The sequence below is a fragment of the Ambystoma mexicanum genome, chromosome 14 (assembly GCF_040938575.1).
Source record: "Ambystoma mexicanum isolate Mex_15411 chromosome 14, UKY_AmexF1_1, whole genome shotgun sequence".
Taxonomy (NCBI): domain Eukaryota; kingdom Metazoa; phylum Chordata; class Amphibia; order Caudata; family Ambystomatidae; genus Ambystoma; species Ambystoma mexicanum.
In genome coordinates, this window is record NC_090940.1 from 620,244,691 (window position 1) to 620,267,830 (window position 23,140).

General features: G+C 48.3%; 1 protein-coding gene across 1 annotated transcript in view; it reads left to right on the top strand.

The window, feature by feature from the left end:
• The window catches only part of PELI2 (pellino E3 ubiquitin protein ligase family member 2), a 45,639-nt gene extending 23,666 nt beyond the window's left edge, over positions 1–21,973 (top strand). The window contains exons 5-7 of the mRNA XM_069638069.1: positions 836–1,024; positions 13,821–13,856; positions 20,258–21,973. Coding sequence (XP_069494170.1) covers positions 836–1,024; positions 13,821–13,856; positions 20,258–20,824 — 792 coding nt within the window. The 3' untranslated portion in view covers positions 20,825–21,973. The remainder of the gene's footprint in view (positions 1–835; positions 1,025–13,820; positions 13,857–20,257) is intronic.
• The last annotated feature ends 1,167 nt before the right edge of the window (positions 21,974–23,140 follow it).

Below are 23,140 nucleotides of genomic sequence, written 5' to 3' on the forward strand. Positions count from 1 at the left end.
CTCCAAGAAAAAGGTTGGCTGAGGAATAAAAATAATAAAGGAAGACTCATATCAAGCCTTTTAGTAATTGAAGGAAAAGGAGTATCCGAGTATAGAAATGTGTATAATTAGAACTACTTGAGTTTGTAAATGGTACATGTGCACTTCTAGGCCTTCAACACAACATAAAATGGGCATATTTGGGAGACCTTGTGAAACGCGCACAAATGTCATGCACACACATCGATCAGTGGGAGCTGTAAATCTGTATCCAGGCAGTGCCAACTCTGTTTTGGGACTGCTCTAATGATAACTTCCAGTATCAAGCCACTACATGGTGGCATCTGCAAACCATGTGAATTCTTAAACTCCGATCAGCTATTGTAGAGTGGATGTATAGTGATAGGACCAGAATAGTGCAAAGGACCAATCGTGAGTTATAATGGTATTCCCAACGGGAACAGTCTTGACAATTGCTGAGAAGTGTTCGGAGCATGTGTATCTTTGAAACATACGACTGAGTTACATACATGTGAATAACAATGTTGCAAGATAAACAAACCCTCCCTCCTACTCCATCCGTAGTGATTGAGAAAAGGAGAAGCTGCTCAGTGATCATTTGCGCCACTCCAGCTTCTAGTGCGATGTACTAGAACTGCTGAATTGGCACCCTATGGCAAGACCTCTCAATCTTAAAAGCTGAAAGACTAAGAGTATAGGAATAACATTTACCCTCTACAAGCGGCAAAGTTGAATGTTCGAGCCATTTTAATTCATAAGCTGCTCCTCTACCGCTCCAGTTTTTTAGATTGATTGGTGGTCTTTTTTTCTGTTTATTTTTTTTTTTCTCTTATAGGAGAAGGCAACCAAGTGGAAGAATCCTGATGGCCATATGGATGGGTTAACGACCAATGGTGTCCTGGTAATGCACCCAAAGGAGGGGTTTACAGAAGAATCTAAACCTGGCTCATGGCGTGAAATTTCAGTCTGTGGCGATGTGTACACCCTCCGTGAGACCAGATCAGCACAGCAAAGAGGAAAACTTGTAAGTTAAATTCTGTTTTAGATGCTGCTGTGCAGAAAGACTTCTTTTTTTTTTTCTCCTCTATAGATTTAGTTATTGCTCACAAAGTGCTAGATCCATCTTTGTGTGAGGCGAGGCTCTGTCGGGAGCAGAGGAAGATGCCACAGACACAAGCGTGCTGCTTATATGCCTAGTGTTTTAGTGAATCGGAGGGGTGACCCTGCCGTAGAAGCTGCTGAGGAAAAAGCAGGTTGTTAAAATGTTAAAGTCCTGAAGCCTTGAATGTCTGGGTCTTTAGGTGTATCTTTCTGACTTACTCTTGTATCGTTTTTCTCTTTGCCTTTTCTTAATATAAAGTTTAAATATTGTTTATAGTATTGTGTGGTAATACATTTTAGTACCACCTATTCGTCGCGTCTTTGGATTAAACTATGAATGGACGGGTGCTCCATTCATGATAAGTAAATGGTGTAATTTCAAACTGTAGTTTTAAGAAAGTCTCTAAACCGATCCTTAAGAAATCCTGTAGCCGCCTGGCAACCCTAATCTTCAAGCCTATACCTGATAACCCATTGTGATTGTTAGCGGTGTTGTCAGCAGGATTGTACTTGGGCTAAGCAGTCCGAGGCCCCTTGCTGCCCTCTGGTTTCGCTCCATACCCCATGGTGCAGGCACTGTGTGGAGTTGCAGGATGCTCCTTTCTAGCATAGCGACTCCCTGAGCACTCCATTGCTAGGTTTATCCTTGGTTGGAATCTGTTTTTGTTCCTCTGAGTTTTGTGGTCTCTTCTTGACCTGCAGTTTCTGGTCCCTCTTGAACATCAGGAGTCCACTGGTCCTTGACTCTTTGGTTTTCACAACCAGTAGCTCCTTGACCTTCATTTCTCCATGTTCTCTACGGGTCCCTCCTGCATCTTTGCTTCTACTGACTTTCTGAACATTGTTATGGATGGAGTTTTATTAAGGTCTGCCTGTGGTAGGACTGTAGAAGACTCACACTCAGGAATACAGGGTTCCTACTTTGCCTAAACCAATGCTTTATCAGTACATTAAACTAGCACGTACAATAATAACTCAAGACTGCACAAGAGTAGTTTTAGGTTAGCAAATCCTACCTTAACCAACGGTATCATACACTAACCAAGTTACTGTTCTAGTAAGTCAACAACTCTAGGAAAGCCCTCTTTAGAAATCCAACCCTATCTGGGGAATGAGTCTCAAAAGTCAGATGGGGGTACTGGGGGGGACCAGTAACACTTGGGCGGAAGAACAAAGGGAGGCAGACACTGTCAAAAGTTGTCAAATGCACAGATTAAGCTTTTCCTAGTAAGTAACCCATTTTGATTCAAAGGGTTCAGGGGGCTGGGTAGGCCACACAAAGGATTTTAGCCTACAGGACACGTCCCGAGGCCTGGGAGAACATGATTAGGTTGTCCACCCCAACATGACGTTATAAGTTGAGGAGGAGCAGACAGTACCTTCTAGGATGAAGAAAAGCGATGTTAACAGCAGTTCCCCACGGGGGGCCGCAGCGGGGGTGACGGAGGAGGCGAAGGAAAGTGTGCAAGAGGCGCAGGAAGGAAAACTAGTGGTAAAGGATCTGCTTGATTTTTTTCCGTCACAGAAAAGTCAGTGACAGAAAAGTTTGCATGAGAAATGTACACACCTCCAAAAGGTTAGTACATTTCCCATGCGAACATACACTGCAAACCAGAACACCCACACCCTCAACCTAACCAAACCCTACTTATCTTTCCTTCCGACACGCTGTGTCCCTGCGGTGCCAGTTCCCTTTCACTTCCGTGATCGTGAACTGGCGCTGCTTTTTTAAACTGGCAGCTGCAGGGGTGTTCCCCACGCAACCCGAGCAGGGTGTTACAGAGGACACCGCTGCAGCGTTTTCTTTCCGTTTATTTTTTCGGGTGTGCTGCGGGAGGGGGGGGGGCTGCAGCACCCGACTCACTATACCACACAGTATAGTGAGCGGGGTGTTGCAGGGGACACCCCCGCAGCCCCTGTTTTTTTTTATTTTGTCGGGTGTGCAGCTGGGGTGCTCCCCCCCCCGCTCACTATACTGTAGTACTTACCTCAAATGCATGCCACCAAAGGTTTGAACTTTTGGTGTTTGAACCTTTGGTGGTATGCATTTTTTTCAGACTTGGTAAATTCATTTTTTTTTTTGGTCCTTTCGCACAGTTCCGTGGTAAAGGCACACAGGGGAAAGTGCCTGAAATAAGTGGTTGCCTGTGCTGACCAGAGGAGGTGTACAGCGTCAGAGTGAAGTGAGGGCAAAATCCTCCAAAGTGAATGAAAGGCTATTGCAATCTCACAAGCAGAAACTGTGCTATGAGAGGCACGTCCTGGCAAGGTGAACTTTAATGTGTTTGAACTTTTAAGTGAAATCGTGTTTTGAGTTCAGAGGAGCCAAGGCTTGGGGTGTGGAACCCTGAGAGGCCCACAGAAATGTGTGAAAGACCTTGTTCTAATGAGAGAGGCCAAGGCTTGGGGAAGGGAGCTCTGAGAGCCCCGACAGGAATTGTGAATCTTAGACAAGAGGGGACCTGAGCTTGGGGAAGGGAACCCCCAAGAGACCCAGGGACGTTGTGAACTGTATTGACTTGCTGTAAAAAGCCCTACCTGGAAGATCCCGGAGCCTGGCTACTCTTGATTTGACGTATTTTTATTAACTGGCAACTGGCAGAGTTAAATCTGATGGTAAAACTACCTGAAACTGGCCTTTGTGTGCCTTTCTTCACATTTGGCTGAAGAGTGAGGGCAAGCATATGTTTTGACACAGACTGGCTTTGGATTTGGACTTAGGGACATTGACGGCCCTTGGAAGCATCAGTTGAGGGAACAACCCCATTAGAGTTCAGGCCAGGTAGGCATTACTCCACACCACCCACCCCCACATTTTTATGATAAAGGTTTTCAAATTTTTGACTCTTGATGCCATGCATGTCTCGCACTTTATAAAATTATCCCTTGGTGTACAGGCCCCAAATTCTAGAATACTTTTTTTTTAAAAATATTTTATTGGTTTTATATTTTAGAAAAACAAATGACACACAACACAATACAATTGTTAATTATTTACAGAAACCACAAACGAAAATACGAGAAAGGAAAAGAAGAAAGAAGAAAAGAGAAAAAAAAAAAAAGGGAAAACTCCCCCCACCCCCCATCAAGCCAGAGCCGGCTCCCTTGTATCCTCAGTCGGGGCACCGTCAGGAGAAACATTGTCCGTAGGCACATCTTCAGAATTCTCAAAGTCGTCCAAGCCCTGTTGTGGGTTGGTCATAGAGGCCACCAACTGTCGCCAGGCCAGCAAGGGCCCCATCTCCTCCTCGCCCCCTCTAGTGACCGCTTCAAACCACACCACGGATTCAGCCTCCGCCCACCTCATAATGTCCGCCCACCATAGTTCCACTCTCGGCCTGCTAGCCGATTTCCAGTTCATGGCAATCCTGCGTTTGGCCAGGACATATGCCAGGTCCCTCAGCTTGCTCAGGTGCCTAAAGTGTCTGGGCCTGGGGAAGATCCCAAGCATACATGACCAGGCAGATCCCACGTCCAACACCACTCCCCCACTTGCGAGCTTCATCTTAACCTCCTCCCGAAATCTATACACTTCCGGGCAGGCCCAAAACATATGTAGCAACCCAGCTTCCACCTCCCCACACCTGGGGCATTTTTGAGTAATCGAGCCTCCGAACCGTGCGATCCTCTGGGGAGTCAGGTAGGCCCTGTGAGTAATGTAGAACTGGAGTTGTTGGAGCCGTGCATTTCTGGACACCTTTTTATGATCTCCTAGGACCCTCTTCCACTGACCCTCCGTCATGAGTTCATCCATCCCCTCTTCCCATTCATGCCTCGGTTGGGGCAACTCTTTCCCAGCCTTCGTTCTAAGGAGTTCGTATATTCGTGATATTTCATGCCCACCCTCTGAGACATCATACATAGTTTCAAGGGTGGCATCAGGATCATCTGCCAGTGCCGTCTCCGGCCATCTCTTTTTTACACGTCTTACTAGCCTAGCATGGGTGATGTACTGGCCTCTGTGCACCCCCGTCTCATCCTGCAACTTTTGAAAGTCCAGCGCCTCCCCCTCTCTCCATATGTTCCCAAGCGTGGCCAGGCCCATCGGCTCCCAATGCCTGCGGACAGAGTGAAACAGTTGGGTGTCGTTTTCGCACAGGGCCACCAGCGGGACCTGCCAAGATAGTGGTTCTGACTCCCATCAATTTCCATGTTCTGTGCCAAACCTCCCATCCCAACCTCAATAGCCACCCTCTTCCCGTCAGTTTGTTCCTTTGTAGCCACACCACCTCTTTCAGGAAATATGGGGCCGCGTCATCACGCAGCAACCTAGATTCCGCCGAATCCTCATCAGACAACCACCTGGCCACATACAACAGTTGTCCCGCCAGATAATATAGTTCGAAGTTGGGCAAGCCTATACCCCCCCCTTCTCGTACGGATTCTGAAGCTTCCACAGGGCCACCCTATTCCTGGAGTTACCCCACACGAAGCCCCTACACATACTATGAAGTCGTACAAATATGCTTTTAGGGATCAAATACGGGACGTTCACGAAGAAGTGCAGGAGTCTGGGAAGGACCACCATGTTCAGCAAAGCCGCCCTCCCCATCATGGACAGGGGCAATCTGGACCAGAATGTCATGCTGTTCTTGACCCCCTCTATGGCTTTCTCTGTGTTATGCTTGTGCACTGCCTCAGTCCGGTGGTAAATATTTACCCCCAGGTACCTAAACGTGTCGGTCCGCCATGGTATTGGCAACACAGGCAGCCTCTCCAGCGGGACGTCCTTGTACCCGCCCAAAGGGAACCGGCTAGACTTCCTGGGGTTCACTGATATGCCCGAGAGGACAGCGTAATGATCCAGTACTTCCAGTACGTACTGCAGGTTCTCCTCCGGGTAGCGGAGGTACAACAGCATATCGTCCGCATAGAGAGATGTTAAGTGGCTGCCGCTGGCAGTGTTAATGCCCACCTCACTGTATTGTTGCTGCAGGCATATCGCCAGCGGTTCCAGCGCAAGTATATATAACCTGGGTGACCACGGGCATCCCTGCCTGGTCCCCCTGCTAAGCTGCCAGGCATCCGAGACTGTGGCCCCAGTCTTGACCCTAGCCACCGGGCTGCTATATACCAACTGGACCCATCTGATATAACCAGCGCCCACGCCGTATCCCTGCAGGGCCGCTTTCAGCCAAGGCCATCTCACTGAATCGAAGGCCTTGACCGCATCCAGCGACACTACCGCCATCTCGCCCGTGTCATCCTTGGTATGGTCGATAACATGGTGCAGCCTCCTATGGTTATCACTGATATTCCTGCCTGGGACATATCCCGTTTGATCCGGGTGGATCAGCTTGCCAATCACTTTCTTCAACCTGTTGGCCAGCACTGCCGTGAGTATTTTGCTGTCCTGGTTTAGCAAGGACAGAGGTCTATAAGATCCACACTCAACAGCCGGCTTGCCTGGTTTCAGTAATGGGACAATCATGGCCTCACGGAGGGACAACGGGAGTTCTCCCTGTTTGTATGCCTCGTTAAACAAGGCCAGCAGAGGCTGCAGCAGCTCCTGCACGTACACCTTGTAAAACTCACCAGGCAGGCCATCCGCCCCAGGTGCCTTGCACGTGGGGAGGCCCCGGATCACCACCTCCAGCTCATCAGAAGTGATAGGGGCGTCCAGTTCCTCCCGCTCCAGGTCGTCTAGGGTGGGCAGACCAATGTCTTCCAGTGTGTTCAGGATGTCCTGGCTCCTGTCCTCCCCAGTGTCCTCATACAAACGTTTATAGAACCTGAGGAATTCCTCGTTCACCCCATCCTGAGTGTTGCGAAGACCACCGTCCTCACCACGGATCTCATGAATAACCACTGGGGGGGGGGGGGGGGGGGACTCACTCTTGTACAGCCAGGCCAACAGTCTGCCTGGCTTGTCGCCCCCCGCGTGCAGCCTCTCTGTGTATTTCCTATAGTTCAGTCTACATAGTCGGTCCCAAAGAGCGCTGCACGCCACCTGAAGGTCTCTCATCCTAGTCTTGTCTACCTGAGTGGCATTCTCAAGACGAGCCAGGCTCTCCAGTTCCCTTTCGGTGTCCTGAAGCTCCCTCTCGATACCCCCTTGAAGTCCCTTGGATTTAGAGATCGCCACTCCGCGCACCACTACCTTAAAGGCCTCCCACAGAGTTCCCGTAGAACGCACACTACCCGTGTTTATCTTGAAGTATTCCCCGATGGCAACCCTCAGGTCCTCCCGGAAACCCTCATCCTGCAGTGCTTCCGCCCGGAGTCTCCATGTGGGGACCCGAGGCCTAGGGGGTTGGTGTCGCCACTCTACCACCAGGGGCGAATGGTCCGACAATACTCGAGCTTTGTATTCCGCCTCCACTATTTCGCCCGCTATCTCGGCAGTTCCAAACACATAATCCAGTCTCGTATATGAGTCGTATGGCGCCGCATAATGCGAATACTGCCTCTCCGTGGGGTGGAGTCTCCTCCACACATCCACCAGTCTCAAATCTCCTAGCAATGTCCCGAGCGCCTTGGCCACCGGCGACATTTTCCCTTTGGTGTCTGCGGACCGGTCAATTTTGGGATCTAAGACACAATTTAAGTCCCCTCCCCACACCATCGCGCCCCCTACCAAGGGGCCAAGTTTGCCATAGAGGGATCTAAAGTAGGCTGCAGTATCATGATTGGGGGCATACAGGTTAAGGATGTGTACTTCCCTGTTCTCCAGGAGTCCTGTTATCGCCACCATTCTACCCTCCGGGTCCACAATCGAGTCGAGCACCCGGAACGGTACATGCGGCGCCACCCAGGTGATGACTCCTCTAGCATAAGCCGAGTACGTGGCACCCACTACCTTGCCCTTCCACTTCCTCGTAACCACCTCCAATTTCTCCCTGGTGAGGTGGGTCTCCTGTAGCAGGACTATGTCTATCCGCATCCTCTTTAGGTATAGCATGACTTTGTTTCGCTTGAGGTAACTATTGAGGCCTCGGACATTCCAGGTAACTATGCGAAGACTATCCGATGCCATCGGTTTGGTCAGTATTCAGCCCTGCCCTCCCCACAATACCCCCTTGGTCTAACACTCCGCCGGCTCTTCCGCCCTTGATCCCCATCCCCCCCTCCCTGTTTCCCAACTACACACCACAGCAAACAACCCCACCCATCCCAACAAAAGCCCAGCTCCATCCCTGGATCTCAGGCCCACCCGCGTCTGGTCTTATCCCGTTTACAAGGAATAGGACCCCGCGGGGCGTCGCCGATCTAACAGCGACCTAACTAACTAGATATATTACTATTGGGGACAAAGGAAGCCTCTTGGAGCTCCCGGTCAAGTGACCACGGGTGGGCACGCCCCACGGGCCAGCCAGTCAGTACCACATCATACGCATCACATATCGTACAAATGACTATATTCAAGTCCCAATGTCTCGGCCCCGTTGCCCCAGGCGGCCCCGCCATAAGCTACTTATCTTCCGTAGTCTCTGCCTGGATGCCTGATTCTTGAGGACTGCCCAGCGCGTCTAGCCAGTCCATCGCCTCAGTTGGAGTTTCGAAAAACAGGGATCTGCTTCTGTAGAAGACTTTCAATTTGGCCGGGTAGAGCAGCATATAGCGATGGCCAGCTTCACGAAGTCTCCTTTTCACCGCTCCGAAGTGCATCCGACTCCGCTGTACTTGTAGCGTGTAGTCAGGGTAGGCCGTAATCTTGGCCGATCCTCTGTCAATCGTTCCCCCCTTTCGAAAGAATTCAAGAATCTTTTCGCGATCACGGTAGTTCAGAATTTTCGCGATCACCGGCCGCGGGGGAGCCCCGGGAGGCAGCCTCCTGGTTAGGGCCCTATGAGCTCTCTCAACTGCAAACCCCTTGGTCAGTACCCCGCCGGTAATCTCCTGCAAAAGCATGGATTCCACAAATTCTGTAGGGTCTGGCCCTTCAGTTCCTTCAGGTAGGCCCACGATACGGATATTGTTGCGTCTGGCACGTCCCTCCGCCTGCTCCGCTCTGTCCTCCAGGTTGCCCACCCGTTGCACAAGGGCGTGTAGCTCCTTTTTATGAGCAACGCAATCTGCTGTGTTCGTGGCCGTCTCCTTCTCGATGGCCCCCGCGCGTTCCGAGACCGCCCTCACATCCAGCCTAAGCAGATTCACCTCCTCCTGGACAGCACCGATCTTGAGGTTTAAGCCTTCCTGTAGCTCTTTCATGGCGAGGCCCAGCTTGGTCTCCCATGACACTTTTAAGTCCGCAATCGCCGCCAGCACCTCCTGTATCGTGCCAGGTGACTCTGCAATCGTCACGGGGGTCTCTTTGATCTTGCCTCCTTCCGCCCCTGGGGGGGGACTTGGCGTAAGCCTCCATCGTGGGCTGTTTGGCCTTGGGTTTCACACCTCTCGTGGTCATAATGTTGTATGAGTCGGGCGGGGGCCCGTCCCGTCAGTCACCGAGGGGGAGTCACGCCACCCAACGTCCAAAGCCTGACCCACCACACCATGGGGCATCCAACACGCCCGGAGCTCTCCGACCACCAGGCCCACGGTCCTGTCGTTACAGCCACATCCGTTCGACACTCCCACTCGCTGGGCCACCGTGCGTCCTAGGCGGCGCTCGTGTGTTTTAGTCTCCAAGCAAAGGGACGCAAAGGTCCAGCACTCGTGAACGCGACACTGACTTCATGATCCTCGTGTTCGCAACGTGTCGCCGCCATTTTGTCTTGTCCGCCTGCTCAGGGCTCGTCCCGTCGACCACAATTATTTCGGTTTCTGAGCCTTCTGAACGTCCCAAACTTTCACAGGATGTAGTGGTGGCATTCACACACCTGGACATCGATTTCCAACGTCGGCCGGCCCCCGTGGACGTACCCCTCCATCAGGATCAAAACAGGATCAGCGGAGCTCCTCCAGAGTGCGACCTCTTACATGGCCGTCCAAGCCACGCCCCCTCAAATTCTAGAATACTTATGCACTATTCAAGGTTTTGGTAGTATGGCAGAGCAGCTAGGCTTATCTTAGTAGGGAAATGCGAGTACAATTAACTCAGTAAATACATAGGCCCAAAGAAACTCTTACACACTTGTAATTCTAGTAAAATATTTATTTGTACACACAGTAAGGTTATTCAGGTGAGCAATTACTATTTTAACTAATTAACGCAATAGAAAACGAATGCAATGCTTCAGGTGAGTAAACCATAAGTGAAGAATTATACAATTAATGAACACAGTTCAAAGTAAGTAAAAACAGAAATGCTGTGTTGTAGGAATAAAACAGTTAAACCTCACCAACAATAGCTGGGTAATACTGTAAAGCATGTATTACTTTTCAGAGGCTTTAAGCCTTTATCGGCCCATCCCAATCTAGGTAAGAGTTCTTAGAAGATTGGAGTTCAAGCAGGCAAGGCACAGCAGCAGAAAAGGCAAAGTTCCAGAGGACTCTTCAGTTACAATTAACTAAGATGCCTTTGTTGGTCAAAAAGCTTTCAGGGACCTTGGGAAAGGCTCCCCATGGGTACATAAGCTTGGGCCGGGGCGTGCACTGGAATCGGCAATCTAGCAGCGGAGGAGAGACAGAACGACTCGAGCTATGTACTACCACAAGCCCCACAGTACCTGAAGAGGTGTGAAGAAAATGCTGCAGCAGCAGTGGACTCTCTCTCCTGTTCCCTTGGTTGAGATGACGAAAGGAGGGACTCTGGAAGAGATGTTGCAGCAGCAGTCGGGGAGAAATGACTCGCAGCAAAGGATTTTTCATGCTCCAACGTCGGTCTGCAGTTGGGTACCTTTTCCCAGGCTCCAAGGATAAACGTTTGCCATCTGGTCAATGTTCCTCGATTCTTTGGTCCTGCACTCTGGTGGGGGTCTGAGAGGGATATAAGGCATTCTATAATAAGCCTATACACAAGTGTTTCAAGGCGTGATCGTGTCTGTCTCTGGAGGTCCAACTAGAGCTAACCAAATTCTTGGAGGAATTGTTCACAGGAAGACTATGCACTGCAATATGGTCCCATATTTTAGCTCCGGAATAGCGCTAAAGGAGAGCCACCATTGTGGTCAATGGTGACCCTTCTCTGCATAACCGCAGCTGTGGAGACAGCCTTAAGTAAACATTGCACAGAGGTCAGAACACATCCACTGCCACCAGCCATAAGTGTATATCTGTCATTGTAACAGAAATGTTACAGGAGCAGTGAGAAAGGGGATACCAGGTAACGCCTCAGCACTCCACATAGGGTGGTGTGTGCTGATCTCACAAAAGGAAAAGCCAAGAAGGATAACCAGTATCCGCCTAACCTTGGAACAGTAGTTCTTTAGGAAAATAAAAAATATATAAATATAAAAGCCCAAGGGGCCTTCAGCAACACTGCACAAAAGTTGTTGTGTGCTGCAAAACTGAAACACAGATGCCTTTTTAAAATATAGAGGAAAGCACAACTCCTTAAACGTGAACAGGGTTCCCATGGTTGGAGCAAAGAGAATTAATGCAGGGGAAAAGGGCTCTCCTCGTTCAGGGGAAAAATAAAAAGAATTCCAACAAAAAGTGTTGGAGGTCGCACAGCTAGAGGGGATTTGCCATAAAATGAAATATCTCCCTTTCCTCTGGTTCCGCAAACGAGCCCCCGTGGTATACTCGTCCTCTTATTGGTTATGGCCTAGTGTCAACGGAGGAGAAACTTGCATGGCCACATCACCCTGGATGTGCCGTGGGGCACCGGGCGCGTGAGTGCAGCTCCTGTTCCTTAGGCGTCTACCTCTAGATTAGAGGTGGAAGGTGGCGGTTTCTATGTAAGGGAACTTTATAATGCTAGAGGTGTGGTTGCTAATGTTGACATACAGTTGAGAATGTAACCATGGCAAACCCCGGTCTAGTTGTAGGGTGATGTCTGAGCCCCACATTGGTACAGGCATAATCTACTGAAATCGCAACTGTACAGGGAGTCTTTAGAACCAAGAAATGCTGCTGACACCTAGTTGGCTCACAGAGCGTCTTATAGAAACACAAAGATATTCGTTCCTAGCAGTGCGCAAAGGAAATATTTGTCATCCAAAATTGAGTTGCTGTGACAAGGGTTGCCATTTGCAAATGGCACACACAGTGGGAGTGGGTAAGCCCACCAACCTGTGCGCGACCATGTGTCTGCACGTTTTATTTAGCGTTTTTAATAAAACCTCTCCCTGTACAGCTGTGATTCCCATGGTAGGCCAGCAACATATGTGTTTAGACTTCACCCAATAACTAAAGGATGAGTTGCCAGGTTCCAGTTTTCAAACAATCTGTCCTCCTTTATATGCTTTGCTCATCAAAGTATAAACCAAAAAGTGATTGGTGGAAGGTTTTGAGTTGATCTCAACCACTGGCACAGCTCTGGGCAACCTTCCACACCACTGTTTTTGAATCCGTCTGCGCCATTGCAAAATGACATGTTCTAACCAGTAGTCGTCTGTCTGGTTGACTCAATGGCATCTTGTATTCTCATTGTTCCTAGTGCAAAACTTCATATAAGGCCCCTGGGTTGTTGCCACAAAAAAGTATTTTGTGATGGGGGAAACCTAATGCTGTCATTGTTGGACTAGCGGTGTCAAGTGCTTTAAATGTTCTTTCATAAACTGCTCCGGGAGCACTCCTCTGGAAGGATGGGCCGCACACATTGGTGGGCATGTGACCCATGGGTAAAGTCCTTAAACATCAACATGCAATAATTGAGGGCAGTACCTACATCCCTCAAGGCCTTTCTTGCCTCCATTCTGAGGAACTTGGTACTACTCTAGGAAGACGGCACCTTCATGGTGTATCAGAGTAAATTGAGAAGAAAGAGGTCTGGGCCTCTGTCCACCTCACCAACCACTAGGAAAACACCTTTATTGCCCAGCTAACTTGAGCACCGTCCCACACCTTTTATAATACTAAAATGTACAAGTCGCATTGTACAACCTGTCACTCGCCTCTTATCTCAGCCCACTGTCTTCACCCGGGTCAGCACTCCATTCAGATCTATCGGAGGATAGCTCGGGGGCAATGCGCTCGTCTTGGAAGCAAAATGACGCAGAGCAACACAGGTTCGATTTCCCCGGATCCGCACTTATAAACCTCTGGTTGTTAATCGCGTTATAAATAACCAATTACAATCCAGCTGTCTCCTATTAATCCTAACCAAAAAACTCTATCCCTGCTTAATGTCCGTCACTCCTCCCCCGCAGTCTCGTTTGCATGCCTTTGCTCGATTTTCTTTGGAACCTCCTACCCCCCCAGATTTCCACCTGCCTCTGGTCTTTATATTTGTTTTCAAGAAAGCTCACGTGAGGCAGGGCATTGTAACCACTTCAATGTGTATGTTCAATGTTGTCCATCTCGTTCCCCAGCCCTCTCCTTACTTGGACAAAGCTTGCATACAAAGCTTTCCTGTGGCTGCACTCCCCCCTAGCTCGGCCCCCCTCTTGCCACTTCAAGCGGGCTCACGTTATGCTTTAATGCTGCTGCTCAACCCTTGCTAAACACCCGCAAAGGTGCCTGCTCCGGTGCCTCTGTTTGCTAGAAACACTCTTTGCTATACTCCCGTCATGTCTGCTGTATTTTGGGAGACCATGTCGTTTAGGATCTGGGAGTTTGCAACTAATCTCTTAATAAACGCACAATGAAATTCTGTTTTAACAAAAGTAGGGCGTTTTACAATCTTTGCCTTGCTAATCTAAGATGTTGATTCCCGCGGGAATTGGACCAAAACATGTATTTTAACATTAAAACTAATGAAGGTGATGGCTGAATTTCTCTTCTTTTTACAGGTTGAAACGCCTGATGATTGCACGGATTTATACATGGTATGTCCCGTTTCTGTTATTGACTTTTCTAGTTCACTATTTGCATTCCTTTTGATAACTTGTTTTCCGTGCATCAAACCTTCTGTGTGGGCCTGGGAGATGTGCTGGCAAACATAGCAATGGGCGTGGCTACCAAGCAATCTTGGAGAAACTTGCGAATGTGCATTTCAAGTTAGTCCCTGCTGCATAGGAGGCCTGTCGTGGGTTTTTCCTGGTCCATTTCTTGCACAGTTATTTCTGCAGATCTATGAAACCGAATAGCCAAGAATGCCGGGGCCAAAAGATAGACTTTGGCATCCAGCCAGTAAAGGCTGTCCCTGAAAAAGTAAATGTTTGTTTCGGCCCTTCTCTGCGCCTTTGCAATGGGCCACTCCCTGTGCTCACTGCTGCTTAGTGCATCGGTATTGCTGGATTTCGATGAAAACAATACATGCGTTTACGACTAAAGCGATCTACATTGGTTGATTCCCTGCACGAAGAAGCGGTAGCATAGGCGTTAAAGGGGTGTGGGGGAGTTTGGGGAGGGTTTTGGGGTGTGTAGGTGTGAATGGTTTATGAAAGGGGTGGAGGAATAGGGGTTCGGGTGGTGGGATTCAAATCAGACAACGGTTTGTGAATTGGTTGGGTGCAGCAGGAAGGACAGTGGGTGTCCCACGCATTGGGACACTGCCGAGTAGGGGTGCCACAGTGGGAAAAAAGACCCTGCAGCGCCAATTTCTTACCCAGTGAAATGGGATTAGATTAAATCGGCCTGGGCCTGCAGGTAATGGGCGCAGATCTGTTACCCCCACTTACCTGTTGAGGCTCCTGCTGTGTTCTTGGAGGCTGCATACTGGAACGCCCAACGTACTGCACATTGCACTAATACTGTGAGCAACCTTTTGTGCGTTGAGCTTCAGGCTGCGCCACCTGCAGACTGCAAACTAAACTAGTAGTTGCCTGCAGTTGATTGCTGGCTGAAGTTTTAGTATCTCTAAGATTTAAAAAATAAATACCACACCCACGTGTGTTTAAGTAATTGCCAGTATGCAGCGCTTGTGGTGGAGATTAAGTAATGTCCACAATGCTACAGCATCTTTTCTTGTATACATAAGTGTCTTCATCGTTCTGTGGCGCCCGCAATAACTAGGGATGGCACCAGCAGAGGCCGACACAAGATGTCTAGGGCTTCACACCGGTCTTGGAGGTGAGTGATGGCGCATACTTGCTCATAAAAGTGCCACTTATTTTCCCTTTAATGTGGCAGCCTATCCTTTTCCCCTGAATCTGAAATAGGGATGAGCTGTGTTGCTAGAGGTGGTTGTTATAGAACAATGGTAAATTATCCAGGCATGCATTTTTATGTGTTAACTGGAAGACAAAAGTGTTCTCTCAAAGAAAATATTCCTGCATCCCAAACCTAGTATAACCTATAGTGTACTCGACACGGTTATGGAATTTTAGACACAGTCGCTGTTAGTACATCCACAGTTGCATAACTCTTGGGTTTGTCTTCATGTATTTTCTTATTCCACCAAACCCCACCCCACAATGTCTTCAAGAGCAGTGGAACTGCGTCACGAGGATGGGAGGGGGCAGGGTAACCATCCCTGCGGGAGCAGTGAACCGGAGCAAATGGTGATTGAAACTAAGCCTTGCAAACGCGCTTTCACCTGCAGCATACTTTTCAAGAAGTGTTCGTGGCAATGCCTCTATGAAGGGATGGTGAGCCCATATCTAGATCCCTCGGGTCTGTAGGTTTTCAAAGCAGATGCTGCAGCGCATCCCATTTTTTCTTGGTGCTATTTGTTGAGCTTTCAAAACTTTATTCCTGTCCTTCAAGGAATGCAATGCTCGTCCACACGGGCGACACCGAGCTAGTTTATTTTATGTATGCAAATTGAGAAAAGATTGCAACCTTCTCGAGTGGCGTGCGGTGTCGCATTGGATGTAATTTACTTACTTTGGAAAAAAAAATGTGCTATGGAAGCCACTTGAGGAACCGCCTGAAACTGCCCTTTATCTAGAGGTTGCAGATTCTGGTCTGTGAATGGTTGGAAGTGGTGTCTGTAATTCCAAATGGTCCATATTGAGACCCCACGCTATGGGGGGTCAATGGAAATGCTTTGTGGTAGACATTTGCTTTTCCTGTCATTGCCCCTGATCGCCACTGCATGTTCAAGGGGAGCAACTTTGCAAGTATACAGTGGCTCCAATGCGCGTCTGGCAGATCTAGTGCCTGCATTTATTGCATCTCCCTTGCATTCTGCAAGTTACCTCTCGTACCCAAGCTTCTCCTATGGGAGTTGGGTAGAATTTCTCAACTGGCATCTTTAGCTCGACGGCTTTGCTCCATATGTCTTCAAGTATGACAAGTATATAGATTTTGATAAGATTGAGGACATGGTCAACAAGGACATGTTCTCCCTTTGTTCCTGGTCCTAACCCCTTATCCTGCCGTAAGCTTTGCGCCTTTGCTTGGTTCCCTTTGCCCATGGCAGAGCTACAGAATCTTTCCTTTGGGCTTTGTCTGTGGTTACTGCATACAGAAGAGCTCCCTCGCCATTGGAAACTTTATTGGAATACTTGCAGGTGTGTAAAGTGAATGCAGACGCAGCAGCCAGACTACTCCTCAAACTATCCAGCAGAGACTACATCACTCCTGCCCTGAAAACACTACACTGGCTCCCAGTAAAACATTTCATCACCTTCAAAACAATGTGCATAACGCACAGGGCAATCTGGGGACAAGGAGCAGAATTCCTACAAAAGAAAATAACAATATACAAGCCAACGAGACTCCTCAGGTCAAGCAATGAAATCTGCCTGGAACTAAAACCATAACTTAAGAAAAAACTTGGAGGCACCTCTTTCTACCACTTAGCTGTAAAAACCTGGAACAACATCCCAAAAGAAATAAGAAACACCAAAGATCACCTAAAATTCAGAAAATTACTAAACTTGGCTCGTCAACACCACAGACTCAAACTGGAAGAAGGGAAAAAAAAATGACCTAACCGGAAAGGACACTGACAAACTCCAGAACAGACTACTCGGGCACCAATGGCACCTGGACGGCTGATGCCAGGTAGAGTGAAACACAGGCGACACCCATGGAGACAGACTCAACAACCCCAGCCAATCCCATCCAACATCTTCACTTGCCTCTTAGTTAATACCACATACCACAGTGTTGTGGAACTGTGGGGATATTGCCATCACCACACTGAGTTGCGGACACTGACTGGCGCATTAGCCATATAAGTGGGAAAGGAGGAAAGGTGGGGTTGTGAGGGAGGCTGGTGGAAGTGGGAGCAAGACGTGAAAGGGACCTTGAATGCTGGACGGGCCAAGATCAGGACCGAGGCGCAGGGGGCCCCTGTACCCCATCTGAAGAGATTACGCAAGCTAGACATGTCAACTCGGGATAGAGATGCCAACTAACCAATTCCACTAACCATTTCCCCCCTCTGCTTACACCTCTCAAATTAACACAACCACAAACCTACAGCCCAACAAACCACACAAACTTCACTACACTGCAACAACAAAACACAAACCCATAGACTCGCACAACAGTACACGACGACTACTGGCCGCAAACACCCCTGGCCCAGCCAACGGACCCACCAGGCTGAGGCCGCCAACAGCACATCACTGCTCCCTTGCACTTTCCCAGCTTCCTCCCACTAACTCGCCCTCCCTCCCTTCCTCTTTCAGAGTGCCAGGGCTCCGGTGGTGATAGTTTGCGGCACAAATTTCCTTTAACATTATGATTAACATTGATGCCTGTGGAAAGAACTGATGCCTGGCCTCATTTGATTTTTATTTTTTTTTTTTTATTTTATTTTTTTAGAACCTTTAGCCTACTTTTTTTTTTTAGATGGTACGACTTCAAATATGGACATTGAAACTTAATTTCCAATATATTTTCAGTGTGACCTAAAACTGCTTTTTCTAAACTTGCTGTACAAAAATTCATTATGAGGAATTGTCAAGCTGATCACACTCCCTCACATTAAAGTCTGTGCCACTGGCACACAATTGAGCACATTTCAAAAGTAAGGAGTCGAACAGGCAGGTCTTTCTTCTTCTGCATGCAATTTTGGTGGGGGGGGGTTCTCTTATTGCATATCTCTTCTATTGCTCGCTCCTGTGGCTATACACTTCCTTCGTGCTCGCCCCAATCTCTCATTTCTTTGTGTTCTGCCTGGTCTTTTCTCATATCGTCTACTGTTACCTGCTTGGTCCTCCGGCCTCCCATCTTTTTCTTCTCCATCTGTTTATAATTCTTGGGTTTGTCTCCACCTTTTTTGCTCCTTGATCACTTCACTGTCTTCGCATCCATGTACCACCATCCTTACATTCTCATTGGCCAGCTTTTTATTTGAAATGTTCAAATTCTAGTAAAATTCTTTTTATGCAACATTTTATTGGTTTTTGGAAACACAAAACATACAGCCCCGTACAGCAAGTGTTTTTAATTGGTGCGTTCTTTTTGTTTCGGGCATTACGTTCTTCATCTCATATCCGTTCTGTATATTGCTGCGTAACCTCTGGCATGTCTTGCAAATAAGACTTTGGACTTGGCCAAGCCACCGAACATGGACCGAAAGGAACCCTTTAGGAGCTTTGGGTAAACCCTCTGAAGAAAGGGATAGGGGCGTGCCTTGCTCTAATTCACCAATTAGCATGTCTGTATTGCGTGCTGCTGTTGGCATGGCTCGACTGTGCTGAATGCTTGTGCTGAAGTGCAGTTCATGTACAGCACTGTCTGGTTGCCTTGGATGCAGACTGGCTGTAGGTGGTTGAAAGCTTGTCTGAACTTACGCTGAAAGTTAGCCACTAGATGGATTGCATTGAGGTGGGCTGGAAGGTGAAATGTGCTTCCAAAGAGCTGTTTAGAGCGCTAGCCTGCACCGCCATCAAATTTTTTACACACTTGCATGGTTTGGGAAATAAGCCTGCAACAGAGTCCAGGCAGAATTAAGGTTGGACTTGGTTAACTTTGGGTGTGTCTGCGAGTCAGGGCCTTAAGTGGCACTACAAATCGAGCCGGGGCTCATCGAGGGGGCGTGGCCTAACAACGGGAGTCTTCATGGCCCGTTAGGCCACGCCCCCTTGACAAGCCCTGGCTCAATGGGCTACTGGCACCCCTGCCAGGCAGCCTTTTGTAGAGATTAGCACCCTCTCCCCATTGGGGAGAGGGTGCTGATCTCTGCATTTATTTTGTATAGGCTTGCCTGGCAGGGAACAGCTCCTTGCCTATTCAGCCTTAATGATGATGATGCTGCCCCTCGCCAGCTGGGGAGGGGCAGCGTCACCATTAAGGCTGAAAGGGTGAGGCCACTGGAAGCAGAGGCCTTTTTCCTAAAGACTGAAACTCCCGCGAATCCGCGGGAGCTTCAGTATTTAGAAAGCAAGGCCTCTGCTTCCAGCGGCCTCACGTTTTCTCCATAATGGTGGCGCCGGCCCACGTGCATCACTTGATTAAAGGGATGCCTCGCAGGTGCGGCGCCACCATTATGGCTAAAAGGCATTTTTTCTGAAGCCTGAAGCTCTCGCTCACGAGCGAGAGCTTCAGGCTGTAGAAAAAAATGGCTTTTCGTGTTGTGGCCGGGGCTGCCAGGGGAGATTAGTGGGCCCCGGCAGGGCCCCGCCTCAAAACGAAATTTCGGAGCCTGCCGGGGCCCAGCCCCGGCAGGCCCCGGCCCACTTAAAGCCCTGCTGCGAGTTGTACATGAGGGAGAGGATATCTGATATGTGCTCTGCATAGCATACTGTCCAGAGTTAAATGCCAGTTTTAAATGCCATAGTGTGCCACAAAGTTCCCAACAGGCAAGTTAATGTGACTGGGTATTGGATAACCTTTCGTCCTACCTGTCTGCTGCATCGACTGGCTGCTTGGCAACCCTCAGTCTCACTGGGTACCAGGCTCTTGATCAGTTGCCCTTGCACTGCCTCCGGTCCTACAACGCATTTAGGGGCTCTAACTGTAAACTTACAGTCCCTTGGTCTCCTTGCACTTACTCTGAGCCCTCAGAGCCCCGCTGCACTTACTCAGAGCATTGGTCCCCTGGTTTCCTCTCCCTTGCACTGCTCGCACTTGCACGATCTGAATGACGCAAGGCGTAGTAAGATCGTTTCTTGTCCTTCCTCCCTTGTCGCACCTAGAAACACTTGTGTACAAGAGCTGCGTTATAAAGGACTTATCATATCAAACACCAATGGTACAATTTGCCTGAATATGATTGGTAGAAACCGGCACATGAATACTGCAATGAGACAGTTTTAAGAATTGCGACCCGCAGGCGGTGAATGCGAAACCAATTGTTTAGTGGCTGTTTAAAAAAAATGAATCCTGTAGTTTAAGCAACACACTGAAACAAAGGTGTTTTTTTTTATCTTTCTTGCGCACGCAGGTGGAGAATGAGAGCAATGTCTTGCAGGATGGCTCGCTTGTGGATCTGTGCGGCGCCACGCTTCTCTGGAGAACGGCGGAGGGATTGTTTCACACGCCCACCCTCAAGCACATTGAAGCGCTGCGACAGGAAATCAATGCCGCCAGGCCGCAGTGCCCCGTCGGGTTGAACACGCTGGCCTTTCCCAGCATCATGCGGAAGGACGTCATCGAGGAGAAGCAGCCCTGGGCCTACCTTGCTTGCGGCCATGTGCACGGTTATCACAACTGGGGACACCGCAGTGACGCGGAACTGAATGAGCGCGAGTGCCCCATGTGCAGAACAGTGGGCCCCTACGTACCTCTCTGGCTTGGCTGTGAGGCTGGCCTGTACATTGACGCCGGAGCCCCCACTCATGCTTTCAGCCCCTGTGGACACGTGTGCTCTGAAAAGTCTGCCAAGTACTGGTCTCAGATTCCCTTACCTCATGGTACTCATGCGTTTCATGCTGCCTGCCCGTTCTGTGCAACACCCTTATCTGGGAAAGAAAACTGTGTCAAGCTTATTTTCCAAGGACCAATTGACTAATGCTATTGTTGTGAAGTCTGCGATTTAAAGTTTTGCATAAACAAATACTAAATTTTATATAATCCGAATAATTAAGAAATGAATTTTACAGGTATTAATTCAAGCCTACTGAGAACGGTACTCGATGTATTGACCTCAGAAATGTGAACACTAAGTTGCCCTGCTCGGGAGTCGCAGTGAACATGTACTCCCAGAGTTTTTTCTGAGGGCTACGTTGAGACGTGGGTTGGACTAGGCCACAAAACCGGCCCGAGCTGCAATAAAATATTGGCCCAGAATCGCTTCTATTGCGGTTGGCCACTAACTTCTTTCCATAGTACATGGGGGCGCATCTGCTTTACAGAAAAACACTTGTGGCAAATCCTGCATTTTCATGCAGTTGAATCATTGGTCGAACCGACCAGCTGCATAGCGCACCAATTCCTCAAAGTGGCCCACCCTTGCCACGTAGCCCGGCCCTAACGGCCCCTTCTAGCCTGATTGAGACCAATACTTGAATACTTGGCTGATAAATTGCTGCGCCATTCACAGCAGCACATTTATCCTAGCCCGCTTGTTTAAATGGAACAATGTTTATAAAGTCTATTTTAATACTACAATCGATGCGTATGAAAGTCTTAATGTTACTTTTTTAATCTTTGTAATTATATATTTTCTCATGATTTATCTGATAAGCTAAACTACTGATGGGGTTTTCTTAGCTACTGTGAACGCGAAGACCACGCTGGCGGCCATTATTCCATGACCTTTCATTAGCGTGAAACGGCAAAGTTCAGCAGTGTTGCACTCCCGTGAATAAAGGCTTGCGCAAGGAATGCACGAGGCCTCTGCTGATCCAGTCCCTCTGTGCTAGAATACAGCTGATGCTAACCCTGGCCTCTTTACAAGTCCCAGCATGTACCATGATTTGAACAGCCTAGATGTACACAATGCACGCAGCTGCACTGACCCGTTGCAGACACGTGACATCCAGGAGAACTGCAAAGGAGTATTGCCCGTGTGTCTCCAGTAATGTTTGTTTTTCACAATAGTTGGGAAAATCATGATTTAATGTCAAGACCATAAGCTCTAAAAATGCTTGATTAAAGCAAATGTAAAAATGCCAATGTGGCGTATTCTATCAACAGAAAATAAAATAATTTAAATGTGGACCAGTTTGCTCATTTCAATGTGTTCTTTGATGGTGGCATCTTTAGAAGAACGATTTTCTCTGCTATAGCAACCTTGCTACAGATGACTGACTGCAGTGGTGACCTCCTCTCCTTATCACATGTTGCCCTCCAAGTCATGCATGGCCAGCGCTCTGCTGCTTCCTGGCTTGGATATGAAGCTGGTCTCTTACCACTTAACGCATGTACCATTTCAATTCAAAAGCGTGTCTTTTTCTTGTATAGAAAAAACATTAGTCCTTACTATCGGTTTATAATACATGTACTTTTTTTGGTGGCAGGGGGGAGTGTATTTTTTGGGGGTTTCAAAAAGTACTAAAATTAGATATTTGATGCTAAACACATTTAAGCTGCTGAGCCAAAACTGCAATGTTTTGAACCTACGGCCCTTCTCGGTTCTTTGTTCCACCTTTCACGGGATCCATGAACACTGTTGTGGCTTCAACCTTCTTTGTTCTGAGCCATTGCTATGGTTCTGCTCTGGTGCGACCACTTACTGACGGAAACCTACATTTGTTTCTTTCTTTAGCACTTTTTCTGTCTCTGCTTTTGGTGACGTGACATGCCTTTCCTATTTGAGAGGTTTCTAAATAATACTAAAGTCGTAAAGCAATTGGGCGCCTAACTTAGTGTTTTCCAGAAGCCCATCTGTATAAATTACCAGGGCATGCTTTGGCGCAAATTGAGAGACTGCAAGCAAAACTGGTTGATTTCCAGATCGAAGACGTCCCTTCAGAACTAGGAAAGATTTATTAAATTTCCTTTATGAAAGTAGCAAAAACATTGCAAAATGGGATTTGTGATGCTGATTTGAAAGTGCCCCAAAAGATATCTGGGGTCATGAGTAAAGGTTAAATGGCCAAGAAAGAGGTATTATTTGGGGGGAGCAAAGGACAGAAGTGTGCAAAATATATGCACATTAGTACAAAAATAAATGTGGGTAGAGCCAGGATGACTCCCGATGAGAAAGTGAGTGAAGCTCCGTCTCATCGGCTTCAGCTGTCTGTTTTGAAACGCCCCAGGCAGACTAAGGACTCGTAGCTTGACTCTGGAGTTACCAGGAATTGTCTGCAGCAACCGGCGCCCCTAAAGGCCTCGTTCTGCAAGGCTGGGGTCATGGAAGGGGGAGACTTGTCTAGTCCTGATG